At 39.4% G+C, this 22,703-nt stretch overlaps 3 protein-coding genes across 4 annotated transcripts; all 3 read right to left on the bottom strand.

Moving 5' to 3' along the window:
- Nucleotides 1-172: 172 nt before the first annotated feature.
- LOC124298393 (endoribonuclease CG2145-like) lies at nt 173-5,170 on the bottom strand. The gene is made up of 6 exons (XM_046750318.1): nt 4,983-5,170; nt 2,596-2,994; nt 1,914-2,399; nt 1,513-1,825; nt 951-1,383; nt 173-842 (listed from the first exon to the last, which is right to left on the bottom strand). Exons 1-6 carry the CDS (start codon nt 5,032-5,034, stop codon nt 609-611), a joined length of 1,917 nt encoding a protein of 638 aa, XP_046606274.1. The 5' UTR covers nt 5,035-5,170; the 3' UTR covers nt 173-608.
- Nucleotides 1,253-10,129, bottom strand: LOC124298398 (uncharacterized). The gene is made up of 4 exons (XM_046750338.1): nt 9,682-10,129; nt 8,321-8,637; nt 7,207-7,437; nt 1,253-1,264 (listed from the first exon to the last, which is right to left on the bottom strand). Exons 1-3 carry the CDS (start codon nt 9,859-9,861, stop codon nt 7,350-7,352), a joined length of 585 nt encoding a protein of 194 aa, XP_046606294.1. The 5' UTR covers nt 9,862-10,129; the 3' UTR covers nt 1,253-1,264; nt 7,207-7,349.
- Nucleotides 10,130-12,438: 2,309 nt separating this feature from the next.
- On the bottom strand, nt 12,439-21,947 carry LOC124298400 (uncharacterized). 2 transcript variants are annotated; one of them, XM_046750340.1, is made up of 2 exons: nt 21,409-21,947; nt 12,439-14,541 (listed from the first exon to the last, which is right to left on the bottom strand). In XM_046750340.1, exons 1-2 carry the CDS (start codon nt 21,466-21,468, stop codon nt 14,230-14,232), a joined length of 372 nt encoding a protein of 123 aa, XP_046606296.1. In that variant the 5' UTR covers nt 21,469-21,947; the 3' UTR covers nt 12,439-14,229. The 2 variants fall into 2 exon arrangements, with proteins under 2 accessions (XP_046606296.1, XP_046606297.1); XM_046750341.1 differs by lacking the exon at nt 21,409-21,947 and adding an exon at nt 15,734-16,200.
- Between the last annotated feature and the right edge of the window lie 756 nt (nt 21,948-22,703).

The following is a 22,703-nucleotide window of genomic DNA, read 5'->3' as shown; positions in this document are numbered from 1 at the left end:
GAGCTGAAATTTCTCGTCTGATCGCATAGTATAAATAGTTGTCTTACACGGCAGAATCAGCTTTGCTGAGTGTACGTTTGTGTAAGAACTCTAGCGCTTGTACAGTCGATACAAAAAGCGCCGGTCAGTAAGTTTGGCTAACGGTACACTGTCAGAATAAAGAAGGAATAACTTTTCGTCACAGGTTCGTTTAATTGCATAACAGATTCCTTAAAAGTACAATTACGAGAGAACGAAGAAGAAGGTTTGCGGATTACTTTCGAAACGTCATTTGAGGTGTCACATCCATTATTTAAAAGTCATCATAACCTTCGTAATTGTTTGTTTTAAAAATAAAAGTGTCACGTGCGGAACGTTCGTGACAAAAGAAAAAATTTTAAAAATGAAATAAGCGCATGTTTGATTAAAACTTCTTACGTGTTCATGATTCGGAAAAACTACGAACCATCCTTAATAGATAAATTTCTTTGCTTTCTTACTGTGTAGCGGATTTTATGATGAGGTCATTTAAAGTTGAGATTCTTACTTGAGTTATTACTATAGATTAGTACAAAGTTGTTGGACCAATGAAGAGTTAATAGATTCGACTTAAATATTAACGTAGATTTTTAAATATCAGGGTGGGCAGATCCGATCATTTCTTTGCCCCTGTATTTGAACTTGTGCGTAACGATGTTAAATGGCGTGCCTCCCAGTGAAACTGGACATGTAGTGTCTGGCCTGACGAAGAAGCAAACCGTGTAGAGAGCCATTTCCAACTCCGGTGAAGTCCCGACGAAGATGGACGTGACTGGTTTGTCCACGCCATTTAGTTTCGTGTGAATCTTCAGTATCGAAGCTTTCTGAAATGGACGTATGAAATTTAATAACTTCTCTCGTGTGCGGCTTGAACAAGTCTGAAAGATTCGCCCGACGAAGACGATGAGTGAATTAAACCAATAAAAACTTACGTCTCCAAGGTCCACCTTCTTTATGTAGCCCAAGTAGTTAGCACGGTTAGCAACTTCTTCAGCGTTGTAGTAAATCCAGTTGTGTAACCCGATAACTTCGGTACCTAGTTTCGATTCTGATAAGAAGACATGTTCGAAGCCGGAGCTTCCAATCTTACCCTCTCCACGAGAGTAAAGATTAAACCACAATCTTCGCAAGGTATCTTTGTACTCGTAGTAGTCCTTGCGAATGAATCCCTTGTCTGCTAGAAAACGCATCGCAGCCGACATTACGTTTGTACTCAAAAATGTGTCCACCAATAGACTCTCTTCCGCTCGTTCTGCTGGGCTCACGTATTCATTCGTACGGACATCGTGTTCGTAATTGTTGTAGAGAGCGAGAACCTTTTGGATCGTAGGGATTTGTAGAGCCTCGGATCTGACGCTCAGCAACCTAAATGAACCACGTTCAGGCCATTGATATGATTGATAAACAGAACCCCTGAGCTGACAAACAGATCTGCCAAAGTAGTGATTGCAGTTCGTATTTTATTTACGGAAGATTATTAAAAATTTTATTTACGGTTGAGGTGCCTCGTCGGCGGCACTGCTGCCGGTCGTCCGTTTCTGAAGATTCAGTGTGATGTATCTGTTGGCATTGTTCACGTCCTTAATGAACAAGGATTCGGCTAACTTGATCAGATCTTCGTCAGTCACTGTGTTTCCTTTGCTGTACGTTGGATTGCTCGAGAAAGTTGTAGCGGCCACAGCACCACCTACAGCTCCGGCAGCAATTGCTCCACCGGTTGAAGGTCCGGTTCGTCCCGGCTGCTGAGCACCCTGATGTCCTGGTTGGCCGTAAGGCTGTACCGGGACTTGAGATGGTCGAGATTGGCCTGAAACATAGTTGGAAAATACGTGAAGTTCGTGTCAGGGTTCAATGTAGTGTAAATCGACCAAAAAACCACGTTTCTGAATTCGCACCTGGTGTAGTGCTACCCCCTTGTCCAGGGTATGAGTTTTGTCCACTTTGCGGTGAACCGGCTCTTGAAGAGGGTGTCGGAGAGCCAGATCTAGAAGATGTCGGGGAACCGGGTCTGCTATTTGTCGCTGCAATATCCGCCCAAGTTTTACCACCTGTAGGTGTGATGCCTCCGGATGTGGACGTAGGTGAGCCGGGTCTGCTTTGAGGATTGGACCCGGTATTAGATGTTGGTGAACCTGGTCTGCTACCGGGGTTCAAGCTGCCAATGTTCAATGTGGAAACTTGCGGCTTTCCGTCGGCGGAGCCTCCCTGAGGCCCGCGGGTAGTGGATATTGCCGGTTTCAGAGTACTACTGGATTGTCCCGTCTGAATGGCAGGACCAGTTCCGGTTGGCGTACCTGGACGACTTCCGGGTTGCTGCTGTCCTGTTTGTGATTGACCACCAACGGGCTGGCCCGTTGGAGTTCCAGGTCTACTTCCGGAGTCTGCAATCGATACATCCATGCGATGTTTAGCAAACTTTCTAAAAGATTCGTCAAAGCAATTGTTCAGCGACCTTGCTACGAACAGTTAGCTCGTGCACTGGTCCAACATCTTCATCCATTCAATTCACTGACGATGAAACGCTATAAAAGTAAATGAAGAAGGTTTGAGGATTCGCATTATACTTGTTCTTCTTACTCGGAGTTGGCTGCTGTGCTGGTCCTTGATTCGGCAGTTTTGACCCAGGCTGTCCGGGTTCACCAGCTCCTGTCAATCCTACTGCCCAGTCTCTGTAGCCTTGTCCTCCTTGACCTCCGATTCCTGGTTTATTTGGTTTTGGGGCTGGTATATCGAGGCCGACCTCAGTTCCCGGATTTGGTCTGTTCGGTCGTGCATTGTTCCTTATATTCGTTCCAGTACTACCAACTCCAATTGCGAGTCCTGGATCTGCTGCACCTAATACGGCAGTCTTCGGATTAGTCGGAGTGCGTTGACTAGGGATTGCCGGAGCCACGGTAGTGGTTGTTGTCGTAGTCGTGGTCGTGACTTCATCCTTCTTACTGGACTTCCAAAACTTCCAACCAGCGTCGACATCCCCTGAAACGTACAGTTCAATCGTTTAGGAAATTCTACCAAGAAAATCACGACTTGTTGGTTGCGTTCGTCTGTTAGATGGATTTCTTAAACTGATTTTAATCCATTTTGTTTGTACTACCATTTCCGAGATTTTTTGTGAACACCCTAAGTTAGGCCGAATCTGAACAATTACTATGGTATAAGTTACCTTCTTACAGTAAAGAAAATCAACACTGGGGATATTTTGTTTAGATGATAACAAGTTGATACGGTTTATTGTGAAACTTATGTAATTGTTGATAGTTGTTATTCGTGTTTACATTATACATATAATGTTACGTAGCGCTAATGACTTTTCTGTAGAATAAACACGTGCTATATGTGTTGTGAAGTAATGATCACAGAAGCTCTTGTTATGAGAATTAAGAGACACATAAATATTTCTCAGAAACGTTAACGCTTACGTCAAACGGTGCAAAGTTTTTGAACATATTAACATGTCAAGCATTAATCTTGAAACGAGATGGTATAATTTCTTTGGAAAGTCAGTATTTCAACAATCATGCTGTTACTGATTTGATTTGAACGGTGCATTTCAGACTCTTTTTATGCAATTATTTTTTGTTCCTCGTTGTAGCGGCGAATCGTGCAAGACTTTGGTTTGGGCTTGCATCGTTTCATACGTTGTGTTTCGTTGTCTTAATAGAGGCATCCTGCTTCTCAGTAATTGACTACGTGATTGTTGTAAACGAATTCGGTGAATACAATAATCTGTAAGATAATACCAAAGGTCGCAATAATAAGCTCAGCGATCAGAGAAATGGGACATCATGGTTGAAAGGTCAAGTTGGCTTATCTAAGTAGAGTGATCATCGCCACTATTGCAATTATAATAATTGGCCAGGAGCAAAGTATGACACAATCCGTGATACTGTAATCAGACTTAAGAGTAGATTGGTCAAATATGATTTCTTCCATTCAATTCAGATCGCCCGCCAAGTGAAAGATAAACCGTTGTTTACTGAATGTAAATAATATATCTTTGAAATATTGTTGGTTGGATAAAAGTGATTCTAGTTACGAAAATTTATATAGAGAGATTTTCCTTCGTTTGTTTTATGAAACCATGAATTACAGGTTCGCCTCAAATTTCGTACCTTCAAAGTGTGTGTATCGCATTTTTTCTTACCATCAGCATTGTGCAACGAAGTATATTTGCAAAAAATATCACGGTCACGGATATTCCAAGGCTCTTGGAGATGGCGTGAAATGATTGAAGCTTATAGCAGAGATTCGAATCATTGATAAAATTTTCTCACGATCTACGTGATGTGTGTGCATGAAATTTGACTGCACTTGTGTTGTTACTTCAATTCATCTGGTTGTTATTCCGAACAACAGAACCGATGTCATATACGGTATTATAGTCGGTGAGAAATCCCAACCTCTGACTATTTATAGAAGTGACAAAATACCCATTGCCAGGCGTACTGCATCATTATAAGGATGGATTATTCTCAAAAAAAAAAAAAAAAAAAACATCACAATTCTCGGTAAGCTGATAAATTGAAATTGATCAGCGATTTTGTTATTAATTTTGCCCGTACGGAGAAGTCGGTTGTAGAAGGGCATTTCGAGTACCCAACTTATTCTACAGCTAATATGTATTTGGCAAATGCCTTATAAATTTCCTTGAAGGAGTACCGTGTAGCCTCGAATACTCTTTAAATAAACGAAGGACGCCAAGTAACGTTCTTATGACATTCAAGAATTCCAATTTCAAATCCGGAGACTTTGTGCAAACCTGGGAGCATCGTCTGAAACAGGCTTGCTGTTTCAACTGTCACTTATACTCTTGGCAGCAAATTCAATAACAACGCAATGGAAACAAAAAATTGCCATGATAATTAACAGTAAAAATGTTTGAAAATTGAAGCGTGCGATTAAATTTTGATCAAATCAATCGAAGATCTGATTTTAGTCTCTTGACAATTTGACGATTCACTTACCTACGAGAAGACCGATCGCCAGTAGCGCAAACAAAGCGGGCCTGACTTCCATGTTTGCGCTGAACTTAACTGTAGTTTTGACTCACGTTCCTGGTTTACCTTAGATTATATTAACGACTTTCCTACCGCACGGATAAGTAGTCGAGAAAAGTATCTACCGAGAGCAATGGCTCTGCGCGTGCGACTTGGGGCACACTAAAGTATGTTTGACGACGATCTTATAGCCAGGGGCAAATACGCTTTCTCTTGTCCTCAGTTTATCATTGGTTGATAGAGCAATCGACTTATTAGCGAGAAATATTACTGACGTTTGTTCGAACTTATCCTGTACACGGTATAAGGGGATAAGTCACGGTAGTGATTGGCTTCTCAGCGTTGCCAACGATTGTGATTGGCTTCCGACGAGTCCAGAAGAAGCGGTACTGACATTGCGAATCGAAAGCGTCAAAGTTCGCCAAAGTTTATCCTTCTTGGATGAAAAAGGATCTTGTTTTGAAAGATGAGAAAAATCCTTGCCAAAGTGTTTTTGGTCCTGGGAATTGTATTAAGAATTAAATTTAGAGTTCAATACTTGCGTAACGTTATGTTTTAATAATTGGCATTTATTTTGAAAAACTTACAATTCTATTTACATTGGTATAAATTAAGGTGCATGCGACTATTATCATTCTTGTAACACTTTTCTCGTTTGATGCTAAAGGTCAACTCTGACATTCTCGAATTCGAAGAAATTATCGCGCTACCATTCGTGGCACAAGTACACAAATCGCGGGACCGAAGTTGAGCGTCGAAAATTATCCGTAAAGTTTGGCCTGAATATTTTTTTCGACGAGGTTGAAGTTAGTAACGTTATCGTAACGAAACATTGAGGACAAAAATCGATAAGTTCTTACTTTTGCAAAGATTTTTAAGGAACTAAGATTTCGAACTATGAGTGTGTTTTGTTTTATAACGGCTTATTGAATTTCAGAGAATTCCAAAATCGTGAAATTACGGTTGAACCGTTACGATAACGTTACTAACTTCAATATCATTTTTTTGGCTTGTTGATACAGGTGGCTGCGAAAATATATACATATCGTTAAGTAAGAATTATTAATGTATACGCATTCAAATGCATATAATACATTTGGGAAATCCCTACCTCTTAACAACCGTGTTTACGATTCGGTAATTGAGGGTCTGGATTTTTGTCATGGAATAATTTTTTTTGCAACTTTGACGTTGACTCAGTGTTTTGCAACAAATATTGATAAGCTAATAACATATTGTCCCGGATTATAACCGCGTGTTAACTTTACGATTCACTTTAGCCTAATAATACATACGTTAATCGGTATCTTTGCGTGCCTGAGTGAAACACAGCAATTATAACACGTCATTCGAATTCGTTGCTTCTCCGTATTTATCGATTACAACGTGACTTTCCTTTATTTCGCGAAGAAAGAGATGCTAGGTATCTGAGTGAAATGTACGATTATTATATTTTATCCAAATCAAACCGTCTTTATAGAATCAAGGAGATTGGTGTACGTTAATTTCATGGCTTAGTTATGACGTAACGCGATCTTGTCTGTCGTCATTCATTACACAGTTACTATAATCTATCTTAATCTATCACTCGTTCTTTGATACGAGAGGTCAATCACTCTTTGAGTCACGTGCGCATCCGATGATGAATTTTCTTTTCGCGTTCACTTGCAAGTTCTTACGAAAGTTTAGTTCTCAGTTCTAGAAGATTGTAGAAATTTGTAACGAGTCGTGTAAATTGTGAAACGATGTGAAGTCACGTGGTAATTTCATATCAATCGAAGTTTCAAGTAATTCCAAGTTGCGTGAAATCGTGGTAAATCATGCGGATAAACACATGGATCAACACGTTGTATCCTCAGTCGGTAAAGTGAACAACTTCTCGGTTGGATGTATGAAAAAATAAAGGTAAAAATCCCAACGCCATTGTGAGTAATTAGTCTTCAATCCACGCACAATTCTTTTTAAAATATATTTGGTATTATATTTTTACTTTGTGTTTGATTATTCGTAACTCAAAGCACTCGAAAGCAATGAATCAAGCTTATAATCGTCTCAAGGTATCTTCGGTCACTGTTATTCTTTCAATATTTATACTTCGTTTCCTTTTTTTATTGCGCAAATCGAGTGACTAGATCCGAGCTGAAGACGACGAAGAATGGCAAGTAATCATTTTTGTCATCGAACTTTTCACTCCGTATCAATTGACGCTGAGCAGTTGTAATCATGGCGTGGGGATGCTCGCATAAAAAGTATCTTCCGTTTTGACTTTGCAGTTGTGAAATCACGTCAGAATCAGCGGGAAGTATACGATAGCCCAGACGACGAGTAACACTATCAGGAGAAGCATTGTTCTGGAACGAAAGGTGTCCCAGCCGACCAAGAGTTGTCTGGATCGTCTCTGTGTCTCCACCGATGAGGATGACTGTAAAATAGATTCGACAATATAATTCACAGATACAATGGTGTTCCAGTCAGTATTTCACGGGGGGAATTCTGTAACTCTTTTTTCCCATCAGCATGCAGGAAGCAAACGTTTTGTTTAACCATTTACGTGGGCTGGCGCAAAGTACAGGGCTAACAAAATTGTTCCGCTGCCTCGCTGGTATGTAACTATACCTGCCTTATACCGTTTCACCAACCATACCGCAATTGAAACTACGTTAATTAAAGTCAACGATAGTGACAGTGCGTCATATATATTGGACATTCAACCCACGTGGTAGATATAATAATAGAAAGTAGGCAGGATGAAGTTGTAACGCTGCAGCTTTTCATCGTAACCAACAGCGAAGCGAACGTCATGGACCGAGTTAGACCAACAACGTTACCCAATTGGGAACCATTTGCCGAGCGTCACGTTATCAATTTCGCTGGATGCAAAATTTTCACTCACAGTGCAAGAAGTTGTGATTTCAAAAATGATAGAATTTATTGGTTTTAAAACAACTCCGACAAGTTCTGCACCGAAACCGTCATAAGTCATATGCTATGAACTGGTGAAATGGAAATTACGAATAGCCTTGGTAGTATTTGGTACTTGGTAGAGTCTCGTCTCAAGGTTGCAAATCCGGTTGACGTTTTTTGCACCGGTAAATTAAAAAGCTAAATCTCTCGAGGCTATGCATAAACAACGGAAGTAGTTGGTGAAAGTACAACCGTGAATAAAATCGCATTCATTCCAATTCAATGTCGCTGAGAAAGGATAGATCGGCCGTCGTATGAAAACGATTCCTAGAAATCATCTCGCGTGTGTGCAGCTAAAGAAAGAGAGAGAGATTGGAAAGATCCGGTCTCGCGGTTATTACCGATGCATCCATCCCATCGGCGGCCAGGTGCTCGGAGCTAGAAATCGGATGCATTTGTACGCTGACGCCTCGTTTTTCGACGCTGCTCTCCCTTCGTTTCGTCGAGCCGGTTGTCGCTTGCTCGACTTCTTCCTGCAGCAGCGTCGAAACAGCTCTCTTCGAAGGTCCGGGCTCGGCGTCGTCGACTTGGCCGTGATTATCTCGTCTTGGAAGAGGACTGTCCTTTGTCCGTGTTCCGTGAGCCCTCCTCGCGGTCCGATCGGCACCAGCTTCCGCTTCGGGTTCTGCAGAGCTTGCGGCAGGGCCTCGACCGCCCCCTAAAACATCCCACTTCATTCAGTTCTTAACCCTTCGTTAACACGGTGCATGTAATTTTACACGGAGGTGTTTACAGATCGCCAAAGGTTTGAGAGAGGAAAAGAAAACCAATTTACGATGCTTCGATATATTTTTTTTATTTATTTTTTTTTCGTACTGTGAAAAAGGTTTTGCTGTAGTGGTGTTGTTACTCGAACAATCAGGCGTAACATTGTATGATTAGCTCGTCAAAGCTTGCATATTATATGTAATAAAGTTTCTACGCAGAAGTTACTGTGATGGAAGAGAAAGAGGTTCTTGGAGAAACTTTGAGTAACATGATACGATGTTGTACATATTGTCGAATTGCAACCAATGAAACTTGCTGTATTTGATTGTACGAAATTGAATTCGTCTGGCACGGAAACGAAGTTATTTCGTCAGCTTTATCTACGACGAGTGCGATATACACGAAAATGAACTTACCGACCGCTTTGGTATTCTCGGAATCAGTAAAATGTACGAGATAATACAGCTAGATGTCCCAGTTACTGTATACAGCATTTTAAAATTTTTTTTTTATTTTGTGCTTACGACACTTCAAACATTCCCAAATTAAAAACTTCGGTTTCAATATTTTTCAGTAAACTTAGAAGTTTCTAATCATTCTTGTATTCAATGATGATTATACATCAAGGTTAACGACCTCGTTATTAAAACTCGCTTTTGAACGTTTTAGCAACACATCAATCAATTATCGCTGAGAAAAATATTTTGTAACGGATATTCACGAGACCGGTTTCTCGATATCTTTTACGGTAACGCGAAAACTACCGAATCCTATGTACGAAGTGAAACGTCGATCTCAACGTCTGGTATTTTGCTACCAAATTGAATGTAAAAGTGCGAAGAAAAAAAAATTAAAGTAATTGAAACATACGTGTATACAATGTCTAAAGTTTCACTCTTATCTTAGACGCTTACATTAGAAAGATTTACTTAAACCACAAGACCAAGGCCAAGGAAAACCGCTATCGCAACTGGGAGTAGGATTTGGGACTTACCTCTTGCGTCAGTTCGACGTTTGATAATTCTGTTTTGACTTCCAGTACTTCAGGCCTGCGATACAGGAAAGATTTTCTCCGCGGTTTATCAAACTCCAACCGTTTCACGAGCAGTTCGCCTCGTGTCTGCCGACTATCGGGAACCGCGCTCGTTCTCGATATCTCCTTTGGTCGGGGCATGCAGACCGGAGTTGGGATACCGAGTGTCGCTTCAATGGAATCTCACTGTGCTACGGACAGACGAAACGAAGCACCAATCGATCATTCGATCAAGTATTTCGGTGAAGCGACGCGTTTGCTGATTCTTCAGAGCCGATCTAATACCACTCGCCAATTTTATTGTCCTCGTTACGATAGATGTAACGTCAGCTACAGGCGTTCGACAAGTCGAGCAAGGCATTCGCTGGTTCTTGGGTTTCGAGTGAACACAAGTGTCGCGATTAAACCGTCGATACCGAAGTGTAGAGTTGCAATTCTGCACGCAGTCGACTTGTCAGGACTGCCGTAAGAAGAGTGGAATTGTTTTCGAGAAATTATGTACCGTGTGTGCACTAATATAAAGCATATCTTCACCGGGCCGAATGTCGAGATAGCTAGTCCAAATAAAACTCTTGGACTTTGAATGAGTATAATATTTGGTAAGAATAAGAATGGCCGTTGAGTTTTCCAAAAATATTTATCTAGTAGCAGCTCCTCTTTGCTCGAAACGTCTGGGGAATTTCAAAAATCGTCCAATCATGCGATACGTAATCTTTGAGTTTGTTTAACATCGAGAATTTCAACGCGGCGCAGACGTCGCAACGCGTTTCAAGTCCCGATCTGTTGCTTAACTCGGTTTATCGAGGACAACAGGTCTTTCGTAACGACTATTCCAGGCTATGCAGATATATGTATACATATAGCTAGAATTATACTTGCAAATTCGTAGATTGATAGGACTCGTTACCGTTCACCATAATTCGAGCACATTATCACCTGCGTTTGCTGATTACTATACGTATACTTTTGTTTAACGTTAATGTCTCGATGTGATGTAATATTCGAAGCGAGTAGTTAATCGCGACTACTGGATGAAAAACATTGTCGCCATTGAGAGTTGATCTCGCGAAAGTAAGTTAACGTAAGAGACAGAGCAACATTGTTTTTACGTACCAAACCCATAGCAAATTTTACTATCTATTGACCATTACATCATCTCGTCATGAATTATTCGTCAGGGTCACAGAGTGAAGGCGGTATTTTTAATTCCCCAGTGCGTTCGGAACGTCTATTACATAGCCGATGACCGCGTAACGATTCCCACAGACTTGTTGCCCGAGAGCGTTGCGCTCCTTGATCGCTGATACTAACCGTCGGTATTTTCGAAACAGGATGGAAAACACCACGGAAACCGGTGATCCAAATTCTCGAACCTCGTCGCGAATCGTTGGCTAAAGAATGCGGACTGCATACGTACGGCGAATTAACGGTACAACGCGATGCAATCGTCGTTGTGTGTCGCACAGAATCCGATCCTTGCGGGGAGAAATTAAATTCGCAATCGGTTAATCGGTGGTGTAATGTCCTTTGGTCTCATCTACGGCAAAATGTTGTTGAAAGAGGATGCATCATAACGTACAATCGCCGTGTACAATAAGACGATTTAATATAACTCGGTTGGTCGATAAGATAAGAGGGATGTCGTTAACCCTTTCGCACCAATTTTTATTAACGAATATTGTTTGCAGTAAGTGCCATTTGCGTCTTAATAGCACTTTTTTTCAATCTCATACCGTCGTCGAAAGATCATCGGAGAGACGTGAAATGGCCGAACTATTCGTGTGCTTATCCTGTTGGTTTTATTTTTCATCTTTAATTTGCCAATGTAGTTATACGCAGTTGGCATTTCTGTCACATCTCTGCTCTGACATTATAATCGTACATTTGTAAATGCTGTTACTTCGGTATTCAGCTATTGCAATACAATATTTCGATATGGGAAATTACACATGGGTTATAATTATGATATCTTGTGGTAAGGTTGTCTGATCTTGAACTTTGTACGAATAAACAATGCAGTGATCCATTTTCCCATTTAATTGATTCCCTCCGACATTATCGGTACAATGGATTTTCTAACAATTAACATCGCATTGCAATATTCTTGTGCGAGCTGACGCGTGTATGAAAAATACAGAGCTTTTTGTAATAGCGAGTTTTTCGTTTTTGAAATTCTTTGTGACATCTCTTTTAGTCGTTTGAAAAACGAAAACATCGTCTTTATCAAAATTTCGCCAAAATCCCCCGTTAAGTAACTTCCAAGTAATTTTCTTCACAGACGAGCTAATGAAAATTCTACCGTTCAAACGAAAAACGACTAAATTATATCAACAGCTTACACGTAGATGCAATTTTCAGTCAAGATTCACACGTGATCGTGAGTAAGATAACCGAATGCAGTTTTTCCATTAAAGGTTAAACTGCCGTCTCGTCGCCAGTGGAAAGCGAAATTTTCAACGGGATAATCAGCGGTGAATAATCGACTAATCGTCGCAAGAGGCTGCAACGATTGCACAGCATTCCTTGACGAATCTTACCTATTATCTTTTCCTTCTCACAGAGTCGTAGCTATTTCACGATGCGACGAGATTCCGCTTCAACATCTCGATCGGCCGCATATGCGGAAGCGAAACGTCATTTGGACTTTTTGCTGGTTCTTCTTGTATATAATAATACTCTTTAATACTGCTTGAAATTATTCTGACAAACTTGAACGACTCTCTCACTATATTCGTATATTATTCTACCATTTTTATACGTACATACGCAAAAATTGACAGTTTTAAAATATCTAAATCGCGTCTGCGTTGACTGACCTTTGTTTTTCTCGACATGCACTGTACTTTAGCTGCGTAAATTTTCTATGGACGTTTTATCGCCGACGAGACCGTGGATTCGGTTTGAAAACTCGTATCGACCAATTATAATATCAGACAACTCGACCAAAACGTGATCAATTCACTCGCCGGCGACTCAGCGACGCTTCAATTGACTCGATTGACAGTTTCAGATTTCGCTCGTTGATAAAAACAATCGACGATCTGTACTTTCCATGGTAATTAGATCGTTCTCGATCGGTTTATTCTATGTAGGCATATTATGTACAAGGCGTATTATGTATACTACATATTTTCTCTTAGAAATATCACTAATTATACTTATTGTTAGGCATATTTACAGTTATTACTTAAATCCGTAATAATCATTTACATTACAAATGATGAAACGCGCTAGGTATTTACAATTCTATGAAAAGTATATAAATTATTTATTCACTGATTAAATTCATGCATATATATGTACATAAATGTGTATGTGTGTATTAATTCCTGACATGTATACAGGCGATGTAAAACTATTTACACTCTATAATTGATGTATATGTATAACCCGTAATTGTTGCAGACTTTTTATTCATTTTGAAAATTGCCTTACAAAATTATCTCTGATCATTGAGATTGGGTGCTTTTCTTCAAATTAGACCCGAACATCGTTTCACTCGATTCGGTGATCACTTGAAGCTTTAAAATTTATTAAAATCGTATACGGGTCGTTTTGTCAAACAGTAAATATTATCGAATACCGATTTAAGCGTAAATTTGATAATTCAGAAAAACGTGGGCTTCGCCACTGTTGCATGGATCGATGGTCTCGTCGTGTCTAGTTACAACTTGGAAAATCCAACGGTCCATTTTAGAGAAAATAAAATTCATTTAACTCCATGCTTATTGTTGTACAATAGATACTATATTTACGGGCAACCATGAATTTTTTACGAAACAATTTCGCTCATGGTTATTACGACTGATTTATTATACGCATCGGACGTTGCTGACAAGTTTGACTGATTTTCATGTTTCATTTGTATTGTATTATATCAATATTTAATACTTCTTTTGTAGCAAAACGTTCAAAGAACGATGTATCAGATCACGCGTGTAAACAAATTGAGGCGTCCATTTTAAGGTGGAAATTCTGATTGCAATAATAGTATTGAATAAAGAAAATTTATAAAAAACATAAATATGTATAAAATATACCTCACGGAATTTAAAAAGGCGATTCCTCAGTAATAGAATTTTTTTTAAATCATATCCTTAAACGCTGAAATTTCGACTCATGCAAAATTAAATAAGACAAAATCGTGTCTTCCAATAACACCAATAATACCAATAATATGTCCAGCTTGAAATAATCGCATATAATGACTTTAATCTTGACAAATTTGATTTTCTTATCAACGAAAATTGAGAGGAAGCGCTTGGACGTGTGTAAAAAAAAAAAAAATTATTCAATTAATCAATGAGATTGACTGAGAGAGTGCAGTCGATAAAAGCTCTTCAGAGATCCTAGTCATAATTTCCAATGGACAATTTCACCGCACAGCGATGAGCAAACTACACGACGGATTTACGCGTATAGATTTTATTCCGACGTTACGAGCTGACGATCGTCATTTTTCAAGCCAATCATCTTTAGGCCGTATATGTTTGTGTGTATTAATTTTATTCATAAGATCTGGTACTGAGTCAGTAACGTGTAGACGATAACCCAGATAACCAAGGCGATAATAACCGACACGAGGAATATCGTCTTGAGATGATGCCAGGGGCTTTCGGGCCGAGGCTCGCCTCGGCTCCTGGACGTCTTGCACCCTCCTTTTCCGCATGGAATTCCCTCGGGCGCCGGAGCCGGGGACGACGTCGTCGGCGTCGACGTCGCGACGCTCGCCGTTGGCACGGAGACCTTCACTTCGTTCATTTCCGTGTCCCCGGTCTTTTCGGCGGCCGATTTCGGAGCGTCGAAGTTCGTGTTCTCCATCTGAAATGAATCGCACAAACCGTTATCATTGCAATTTCATTCCATTTCGTCGAATTCTATGACAGTAGTTTTGGATTGAAATGTATGAGTATAGAAAATACTTTGATTAGCTTAATTTGTTTAATCGTTCGAAATAAAATCCGCGTACTGTAAAATACGGTATAATTTGATCTAGACGGTGCAATTACATTAAATGATCATAGTTCAGGTATCACATATTTCTTTCACTCATATAAGGTCAACATACGAACAAAGATCATACAGATTGTCGTTATTGTACATCCCGCAGCTTAAATTTATCGCGATCTCTGATTTCGATTTTATTATAACTCGACGTCTCGATCTAACTTTGGGTATTCTAAATGAATAATAATTAGCCAATATATTGAAACAGTTTAATTGGTTCAGATAAACTCTCGCAACATTTGCTCTCTCTCATACACACACAAGTATAACGTTACGTTTACGAAAATTTAGAGACATTGAGAAATGCATGCGTCCATGCTTCGTTATCTATGTTTAATACCATTTCCTCATTCGTGTGTTGGAAAAAATGCGACTCTAGTCTTCTACTACAATGCAACCGTCTTTGTACATTAAAAATAATCCCGTTAATTTCACAGCTGATTCGAACAAAGCACAAATTCCAATCAGACATTCGTTATAGCATAGACTGCTAGCTTATCGCTTGTCTACTTTAAGTTATAAAACACAGAAAAAAGGAAAAAAATTTAAACGATTAGATTAATCTACCAAATCACGTGGGATGAATTTACTATATTCGAAGTTCGGGAGGATCGCGTCTTGCTTGGGAAAAAGTCTTGATCTGGATCCGGTCCAGCGCTGAATACCGGTCTCATGTTTCCAGCACAAACTCGGTCCAGGTACGGGCAGGGAAAGGGATAGTCCCACATCGAGCTGGGGGACGGAACGACGACCATCTAGTCGTGGGGAATATAGTCGGGATCGGAAACAGAGGAGAAGGTCAAGACGGTCATATGGTTGTAGGGTTGCTTAGTTTTTTTACTTTATTTTACTTGAACCGGAATTTCGCCGAAAATTTCGTCCATACGGATCTCTCGAAATGCGATATATACGGATATTTCGTACCCTAATAGCTGTAGTTGTTTTACAAAACTGTATATACATGTGTGTATATATATATATATATATATATATAGCCTAGACTCACGTTGTTGAGATGATATCCGTGACAGTTAACGAAAGTGTTGCCATGATCGGTCATTGCGATGATAAAAAAAAAAATCGTCGACGCTTGTGATAAAACACTGAAAATCGCTCAACAAGAATAGATTCGGAACAAATAATGATCGAGGCTATTTTCCATCCCGCTGTATAATCCGAGATTATTTTCCTGGGGGAAACTCATTCCTGCAGATATAATCCAACGACGCTTTATTTCTACATAAAACGCGTTTATCAATGCACGTCCAAGCTCTTTGGCCGTTTTTTTTTTCTTTTCTCAACACGAGTATCTCTTAATTGTGTAAACAATATTTTACGGTTCGGTTGACCGAATCACAAGGCGTCATGGTTTTTTAATTGCCCCCCTTTGTCTTTGGCCGATCCGTTCGGACGCGCGATCAACGGTAGACTGATTACGAGTGAATCCGTCGCTGTGACGGGATTTAGAATCGTATCGTCACCCGGCGGTTATCAGGTTTGACCCCTGATTCCACTTATCTCCACATGCGACCACCTCTCGGTTTAGTCCGCGTACGAACATGTGTGTACAAACTTATAGGGGAACGGTCCAATCGCCCAGCGGGCATCCTTATCAATCAATTGTGGACTTCAGCGTTTAATGCCCATTAATGTATTGCGATTTGCACGACAATTTAACGTTACGCGCGACGAATATTCCGTTCCGCGTGTAACAAGGTGTTACATATTTCTTGCCCGATAAGCTTCGATGTATGATATTATAATTTGCGGCAAAAATTGAAAGAATACCATTTTGGTGAAATTCGAAGAGACTCGAAACAGCGAATGTTCGACTCGTGTACGTTTGCTGGTGGTTTTGTTGTTTTTCTGTTAATCACGTATTAGATTAGGTGGGAAACTCCACGGAGTTTTGTTGTGTACAAGCACACGAGATGGTGAAACTGAAAAATATTATTGTACAACCACAAGACGCGCAACTTTATGTATGGGGAAGTTGCGGTATGAATGAACATAACAACTGTGTGTGACTATAAATAGACGATAACCTGCGGTGGAAGATACGATTGAGAATCGTATGCGAGCCGTACGTATTAATGAGGCGTTATATGCTAGATGAGAAAAGTCAGCGACTGAATCAGAATACGTAATTTCAACACAGATCATGTCACATTTTACATTTCACGTGAGTCCAGCAATAGAGTATATTGATAAGACTGAAGAAGATTACTTTTTCTTCTATAAATACGAAAACAAATCTAAAAACTACGATTCGCATACAATGGTCTAGTAAATTTCCACTTGATACACATTTTTTTGCAAAATATTTTGTACCTTGCGTAATTTAGTGAAGCTCATTTGGCTGGCTGTGAGAATTTTGTGACAGGTTTAAAAATTCTCATAACTATATGGACGTCGCGTCGTAAATCGTGGCAGGCGGATAAAATTTCTGAGTATCTACTTCGCTGGGATTTTCTTACAGATTTTTCAATCGCCAACGAGCCGCGAAAAGTTGCGGAAAAGAGCTGTCATATCATATTGTCAGTGTCAAATCGCGACAGCGCGCCATCTGCACTGATATTTTCGCGATTTGTGCGTAAACAGGTTTAATTGATACGGTGACATTGTTTTTAAACTATACGCACTTCCTGAACAACACGACGAAATTCGCAGAATTAAATCTTCTGCGGAAAAATCGTAACCGTGCAAATATTGAAATAAGAGCATCAGCATTGACTCGTTTTAAATTGAAAAAAATAAAAAAAAAAATTGACTTACTAGAAAATACGGGAGGAGAAATGATGAATAAATAAACAACTCAGCAATATATACATCGGTGTTTTTACTCCTCATCGATAAGTGGCAAAACTGATGCAGAAATGTCGGAACAATTGTTTGGTTCATTGACGGCACTGGTAGAAAGTGACTTTTGCTACACGCCTTAGGAGATTTTTATTTCGACTCGTAGATGTGCAAAAAATTAAGTAGACTGTGTCCAGTATATCTCCTCTCAAGTGGTATAATTAATGGGGTTTAAATATCGTCATATATGCTTCATCCGCATTAAAGTTTCAGCCCAAACAACTTTCAAATATCAATAAACGTGAGATGATCGCAATTGCCTCGTAAAAGAAAGTCGGGGGCAGTCGCGGTCATTACAATCCAATCGATCATCATGCACGCGTCATTTAAATTAATATTGAAACGAGCATGTATACCTCTGCTACCGCTTTAATTAGTATACATCATTCATGTGACAGCATTTTTTCTTCTCTTTAATTCCATTTTTCAATTTCAAGTTCTTGTGCAGGTCTGTGATTTAAAAAAATAGAAATAAAATTTCTTTTTTCACGACTGTCACAATGATCAATGTGATATTTAATGGTAAATGCAGAGGTCGTTTGTCCAACCGTAAATGACCTAGATTTCAACTCGTATAAGTTCGCCCGACTTGAGTTGCATACGAGAAGCTGTACCAGAGGGCACATGTCTGCAAAATGTCAATTTCATCAATGGACATAATTTGCAAATACAAATTCGACGGGAGAATTTTTTCAGAAAAACGATGGTCATTTTGGATTGTAAGCACTTTTGCGATTAAATTCCATACTTTTAAGAACTCGATATCCGACACTTTTCGACATTTCGAAGAGAGGTAAAAATCAGTAATGAGACATAGTTTATGCTGATCTTGCGAAAACCGGTTGTACGAAAGGAGTTGTGATCTTTTGTTTTTTGTCTTCGGTTTTTTTTTTTTTTATCTCGGTATTTTAAACCCGGATATTTTCCCCGCAATTTCCGGAGACTTATTGACTTATTGATTTATATACCCGAGAACTTCAGACCCTGGGACATGGACTTGTTCGTGTTATAACGAAGTCCAATTTCAGCTACGGCCGCGATACTTGCTATACTTACCTGAAGAGAACGCGTAACAGCTGATAACTTTTTATAACCAAGTTATTGCATAAACATTAAAAAAAAACCCTAATCCATGAATCGCTGCGGTGTGTTCATTGAGTGTACAGTTCGATTCTATTTAATAACGATCGAGTCGTAATTTTGCATCAGACAATCGCAAGTAACAAGCATCGTCGATAGACGGATCTAGAGCGCGACACGGCCGGATAAATTTAATTGTTAAACATAATTAATAACGCGAAAACAAAATTTTTTTAAAATTGGCTGAATCATGCGCACTCAAACACTGAACGTTTCTCACTTTTCAAATCGCAATTAGGCGCAGATCATGCGCTGTGATGGTGTAACAATTATAAAAAAAAAAAATTAACAAATAAAAATACAAAATTATTCATCCTAACACAAAGGTGCATAGGAATGGTGAATTTTAATGTTCGCAGCACGCAACTCCCGTGCGAGAATTGTGTGTGTAACAGTACCATCAGTCTAGCCGTACGTCAGCCTTCCGGCAATTTCAGTCTATGCCCGGGTATACGGTATGTGAGAGGCAAAATCAAACGTGAACTTTCACTTTTTACTGTTTATGGGTTATATATGTTTATAGTTATCGGTTATTCTCTGACACTCTCTCCGCCACTCTCACTATATCGAGACAGCGTCATACTTTTTTACCACAAACCTACTCTTAAAATTCATTGCTGCCTATTTAATCGTAAAATGGGAAAATTATTTGTAAAACTTGGACATTGGACGGAGCTACTATTTATGAATACGTAGTGTTCACAAACAGCGTATGCAGAATTAACAGCGATCATAACGTAAAAATTTTTTTCGACAAAAGAGACAAAAATTTGAATAACACTCGGAGATTTTTTTCCCAAGTTCAAGTTCGAGCGCCACAGAAGAACGGATTGAAAAAGTTTTGTCAGGATAGGTAATAAATGATAATTTTATTAACATTACTCGGTCTTGATTCGAAAGCATCTTAATCGCGAATGAGTAACTTTTTTTTTTTCTTATACGCTGTTTCGTATTTCAATCATCTTCTCTAAAACATCTCGGTGAAATAATTTATCTTACTTTTTGGCGAATTTGCGAAGCCGTTCTCCAATGGTAATCCTTCTACCCAAAAAAGTATTGACAGAGGCAGGCGAAAATTTTATGAATATCGAGTGTCCATGCACTTGGCGAATCTATCATACACTGTGAAGTCGACGTGTATTCGTCGCATCGTTATGCTAGAAACTCAACTGCTTGCTAAGAATTCCGCTTGAAAGTATTTTGAATGTTGGTGGAGTGTTTTTTCAATTGGTGTGAAAAATAAATAAATAACAAAACAAATAAATAACAATACGTGAAGGACTTTGAAACGTGCGCGTATTATTGTGCAGACACATTCCATTTCTAATAGTAACTACTGCGAGTTATCTGCATTTTTACAATTATTGACAGCTCAAATACCTGCAGTTTTCAAGGCTATACATGCAATGCACCAACAACTTCGCCGTCACTTTGTCAATAACTGTGGTTAGTACTCGTCTATCGATGTTAGAAACATTTTTATAACCAGATAACTGAAATAACATGTTTTTTTTTTTTATCGTTTCCCGAAGCACGAATACCGCACATCCGGCTCTACCGCAACTGACTGACTTATTGCGATAAAGTTTAGCATCTGTTGTAGCGAAACTCTATCTTATGTTGCATTTCTCAGGCGTTGATTCGATAGCAAGACCCGTATCTGTGACTTGACTGTAATCGTATAATTTCTGTTTTTTACCGTCCTGACTTCACTGACGAACTTGCGAGAACTTTGTCGGGAAGAGGATGTGATAGAACTGAAAAGATTTGTTGGATAAAGAAAAACAGAAGGGAAAAAATATCTGTAACTCGAACTACGAAGTAAGGGAAAATAAGAACCGGATACGCTGTTCGAGGAAAAACGTTGAACCTGTGTTAGAAGATGCCACAGAAAATAAATGCATACAATGTAATTAAGCTGCCTGCATACTATTATGAATAATTACTTCAATCAACGGATGACAGTTGTCAAATTCAACGAACCCGGGACTTTCCGCGTGAATGGTAATGATCGAAGTACTTACGTAGAAATATTTGTATTAGCAGCTTAACGGTGATTAAATTTTGCAACTCCGAAAACAGTTGACAAGTAACGGTGCTGCGGGGTTAAACATTAATCGACATAACTTTGGTTACGTGACGAGTAGGGAATCGGTGAAGACGATTCGATTGGAATTTGTCGACGACGTAATGATTGTGTACAGAAAAAAGATAACACTGTGAATTTGAAAAGTACTCGCATGGAAAGAACGAATCACGCTGCATAATTAAACGGTTATTGTTTAGTAAACGCATGCAGTTGTATAACGAACGCGAATATAACATTTTTCATTCTCTCTACCTCGAAACCTGCCTCGCCTTGCAGGACATTAAAAACCGCAAGATAAATGTTCGCAAGGAATGTTCACCTTGGGCCTTTCCGTGTTCCGATGCGTCAGTGGCGGCACTAAAGCCGATCTTTTAACTTACAATAGTGGCACAGAGTTTACGAAAGAAGAGATGAGACTGAAAATCGTACGTCGTAATGAATCGAACATATTTTGCAAGCATAGGTTTCTAATAATTAATGCAATACTCTCGTGCAACTGATAACTACAATAAATTCATCGCTGTTCCTGAGATGTGGATAAGAGTTTATGAATTTTAATCGAACAAATATTGCGATTAAGATATATCCCGTACCTGTTGTGGATGCCAGGTGTACTTGAAAAACTTCTTGAAGCATTTGACGCCAGTCGGCATTTTTATTCGATCATTAATCACAAAGTATCACCGGATTATTTTCAATCCAAATTTTCACACGACCCACACGGCATGTCTCTTCGAAGCCGTATACGTACATGTAATTACGCTCGCGAATAACGAAGTTTCTAACGCAAATTTTACCGATCACCGTTCGCGTTTCTCATTTCGAATTTTAGCGATTTGAAAATAATTAATCCGCAGTAAAATGCCGGGCTAAATTCTCGCGGTTTTTTATTCATTGGAATATTCAATTTTCCACAATATTATTCACCGATATTACGTAAATAATTCTTTCAAAATCGACGAAACGCACGCCGGCGATCAAACACTTTCCCCGTTTGCGCGCTACGCAACGTAACCCAGCTTTTCGGCAGTTCAGAATCAGTTCAGTACTGTGACGATGACGTGTTTCGAACCGTGCTGAACGCGCGCCTGTCGCGCAGTGGCAAACGTCACTGATCTCTCTTTACTCTACACGACGTTCCACAATCCACACTTTACCTCCTACCTCCTCGGAGGTGGAACCTTACGATTAGCCGCACTCTCTGTACGTAACGCTGCGATCTTTTACACTTATACACTATGAGGTGTACCATTTGATACAGTCAATTGCACATTGCGTGCTCTTAAACGTGCACAAATCATGCCTGCGCAGCGTCGCGGAGTGTCAACACTTATTTCGACGATCATCTGGCAGAAATATTCAAATAACGATTGTTTGTTTCACGTAACAATAACGCCGGATGATGCGGTACGAATTGTGTAACTGAATTGCGTACCACTCGTCGCAGGAATTGTACGTACATCCTTTCGGGCTATTGTCAGGTGAAGCAAATTATTATTATTTGAATGTTTGTGCTGTAACTGCAGGATATCTTGATGTTTTTGTAATAAAAATAAGAGACGCTTCACTCGGTCGGTGAGATTGACTACGGCGAAGAAAAAAATGTTTTCATTTAAGGGGAAACCCGTATACGAATAAAATAAATAAATTTGCTACCAAATTCAATGTACCGATCGTGGAATGTATGATTTCGTTAATTTTATTGCTGCACGGTATAATATTCATTGAATGCAGAGATTTTTCTTCAAGAGTTCGATCTTGTAAGCTGATAAAAGAAGTTTGTACATTCGTAAAGGAATCTCGAATGATTTGTGACTACGATTTTTCGTTTCACATGAAACATCGATGAAAAACATCGTTGAGGATGTGATTTCTAGCATAAAAAACA

The sequence above is a fragment of the Neodiprion virginianus genome, chromosome 2 (assembly GCF_021901495.1).
Source record: "Neodiprion virginianus isolate iyNeoVirg1 chromosome 2, iyNeoVirg1.1, whole genome shotgun sequence".
Lineage (NCBI taxonomy): Eukaryota > Metazoa > Arthropoda > Insecta > Hymenoptera > Diprionidae > Neodiprion > Neodiprion virginianus.
The sequence above is the reverse complement of the archived record's forward strand: the minus strand, read 5'-3'. Positions and strand labels throughout refer to the sequence as shown.

Bases quoted from the DNA above. Each gene is read 5' to 3' on its own strand.
- LOC124298393 (XM_046750318.1), bottom strand. From the start codon at position 5,034: ATGGAAGTCAGGCCCGCTTTGTTTGCGCTACTGGCGATCGGTCTTCTC. The intron at 2,400-2,595 runs GTAAGAAGAACA...TATCGATTGCAG, and splicing joins AGCACAGCAGCCAACTCCGA to ACTCCGGAAGTAGACCTGGA. The intron at 1,384-1,512 runs GTAAATAAAATT...TGGTTCATTTAG, and splicing joins GCCGACGAGGCACCTCAACC to GTTGCTGAGCGTCAGATCCG.
- LOC124298398 (XM_046750338.1), bottom strand. From the start codon at position 9,861: ATGCCCCGACCAAAGGAGATATCGAGAACGAGCGCGGTTCCCGATAGT. The intron at 8,638-9,681 runs GTAAGTCCCAAA...GGGATGTTTTAG, and splicing joins ACGTCGAACTGACGCAAGAG to GGGGCGGTCGAGGCCCTGCC. The intron at 7,438-8,320 runs GTAATAACCGCG...TCTATTTTACAG, and splicing joins CCGATGGGATGGATGCATCG to TCATCCTCATCGGTGGAGAC.
- LOC124298400 (XM_046750340.1), bottom strand. From the start codon at position 21,468: ATGCCGACTGGCGTCAAATGCTTCAAGAAGTTTTTCAAGTACACCTGG. The intron at 14,542-21,408 runs GTACGGGATATA...GATTCATTTCAG, and splicing joins ACACCTGGCATCCACAACAG to ATGGAGAACACGAACTTCGA.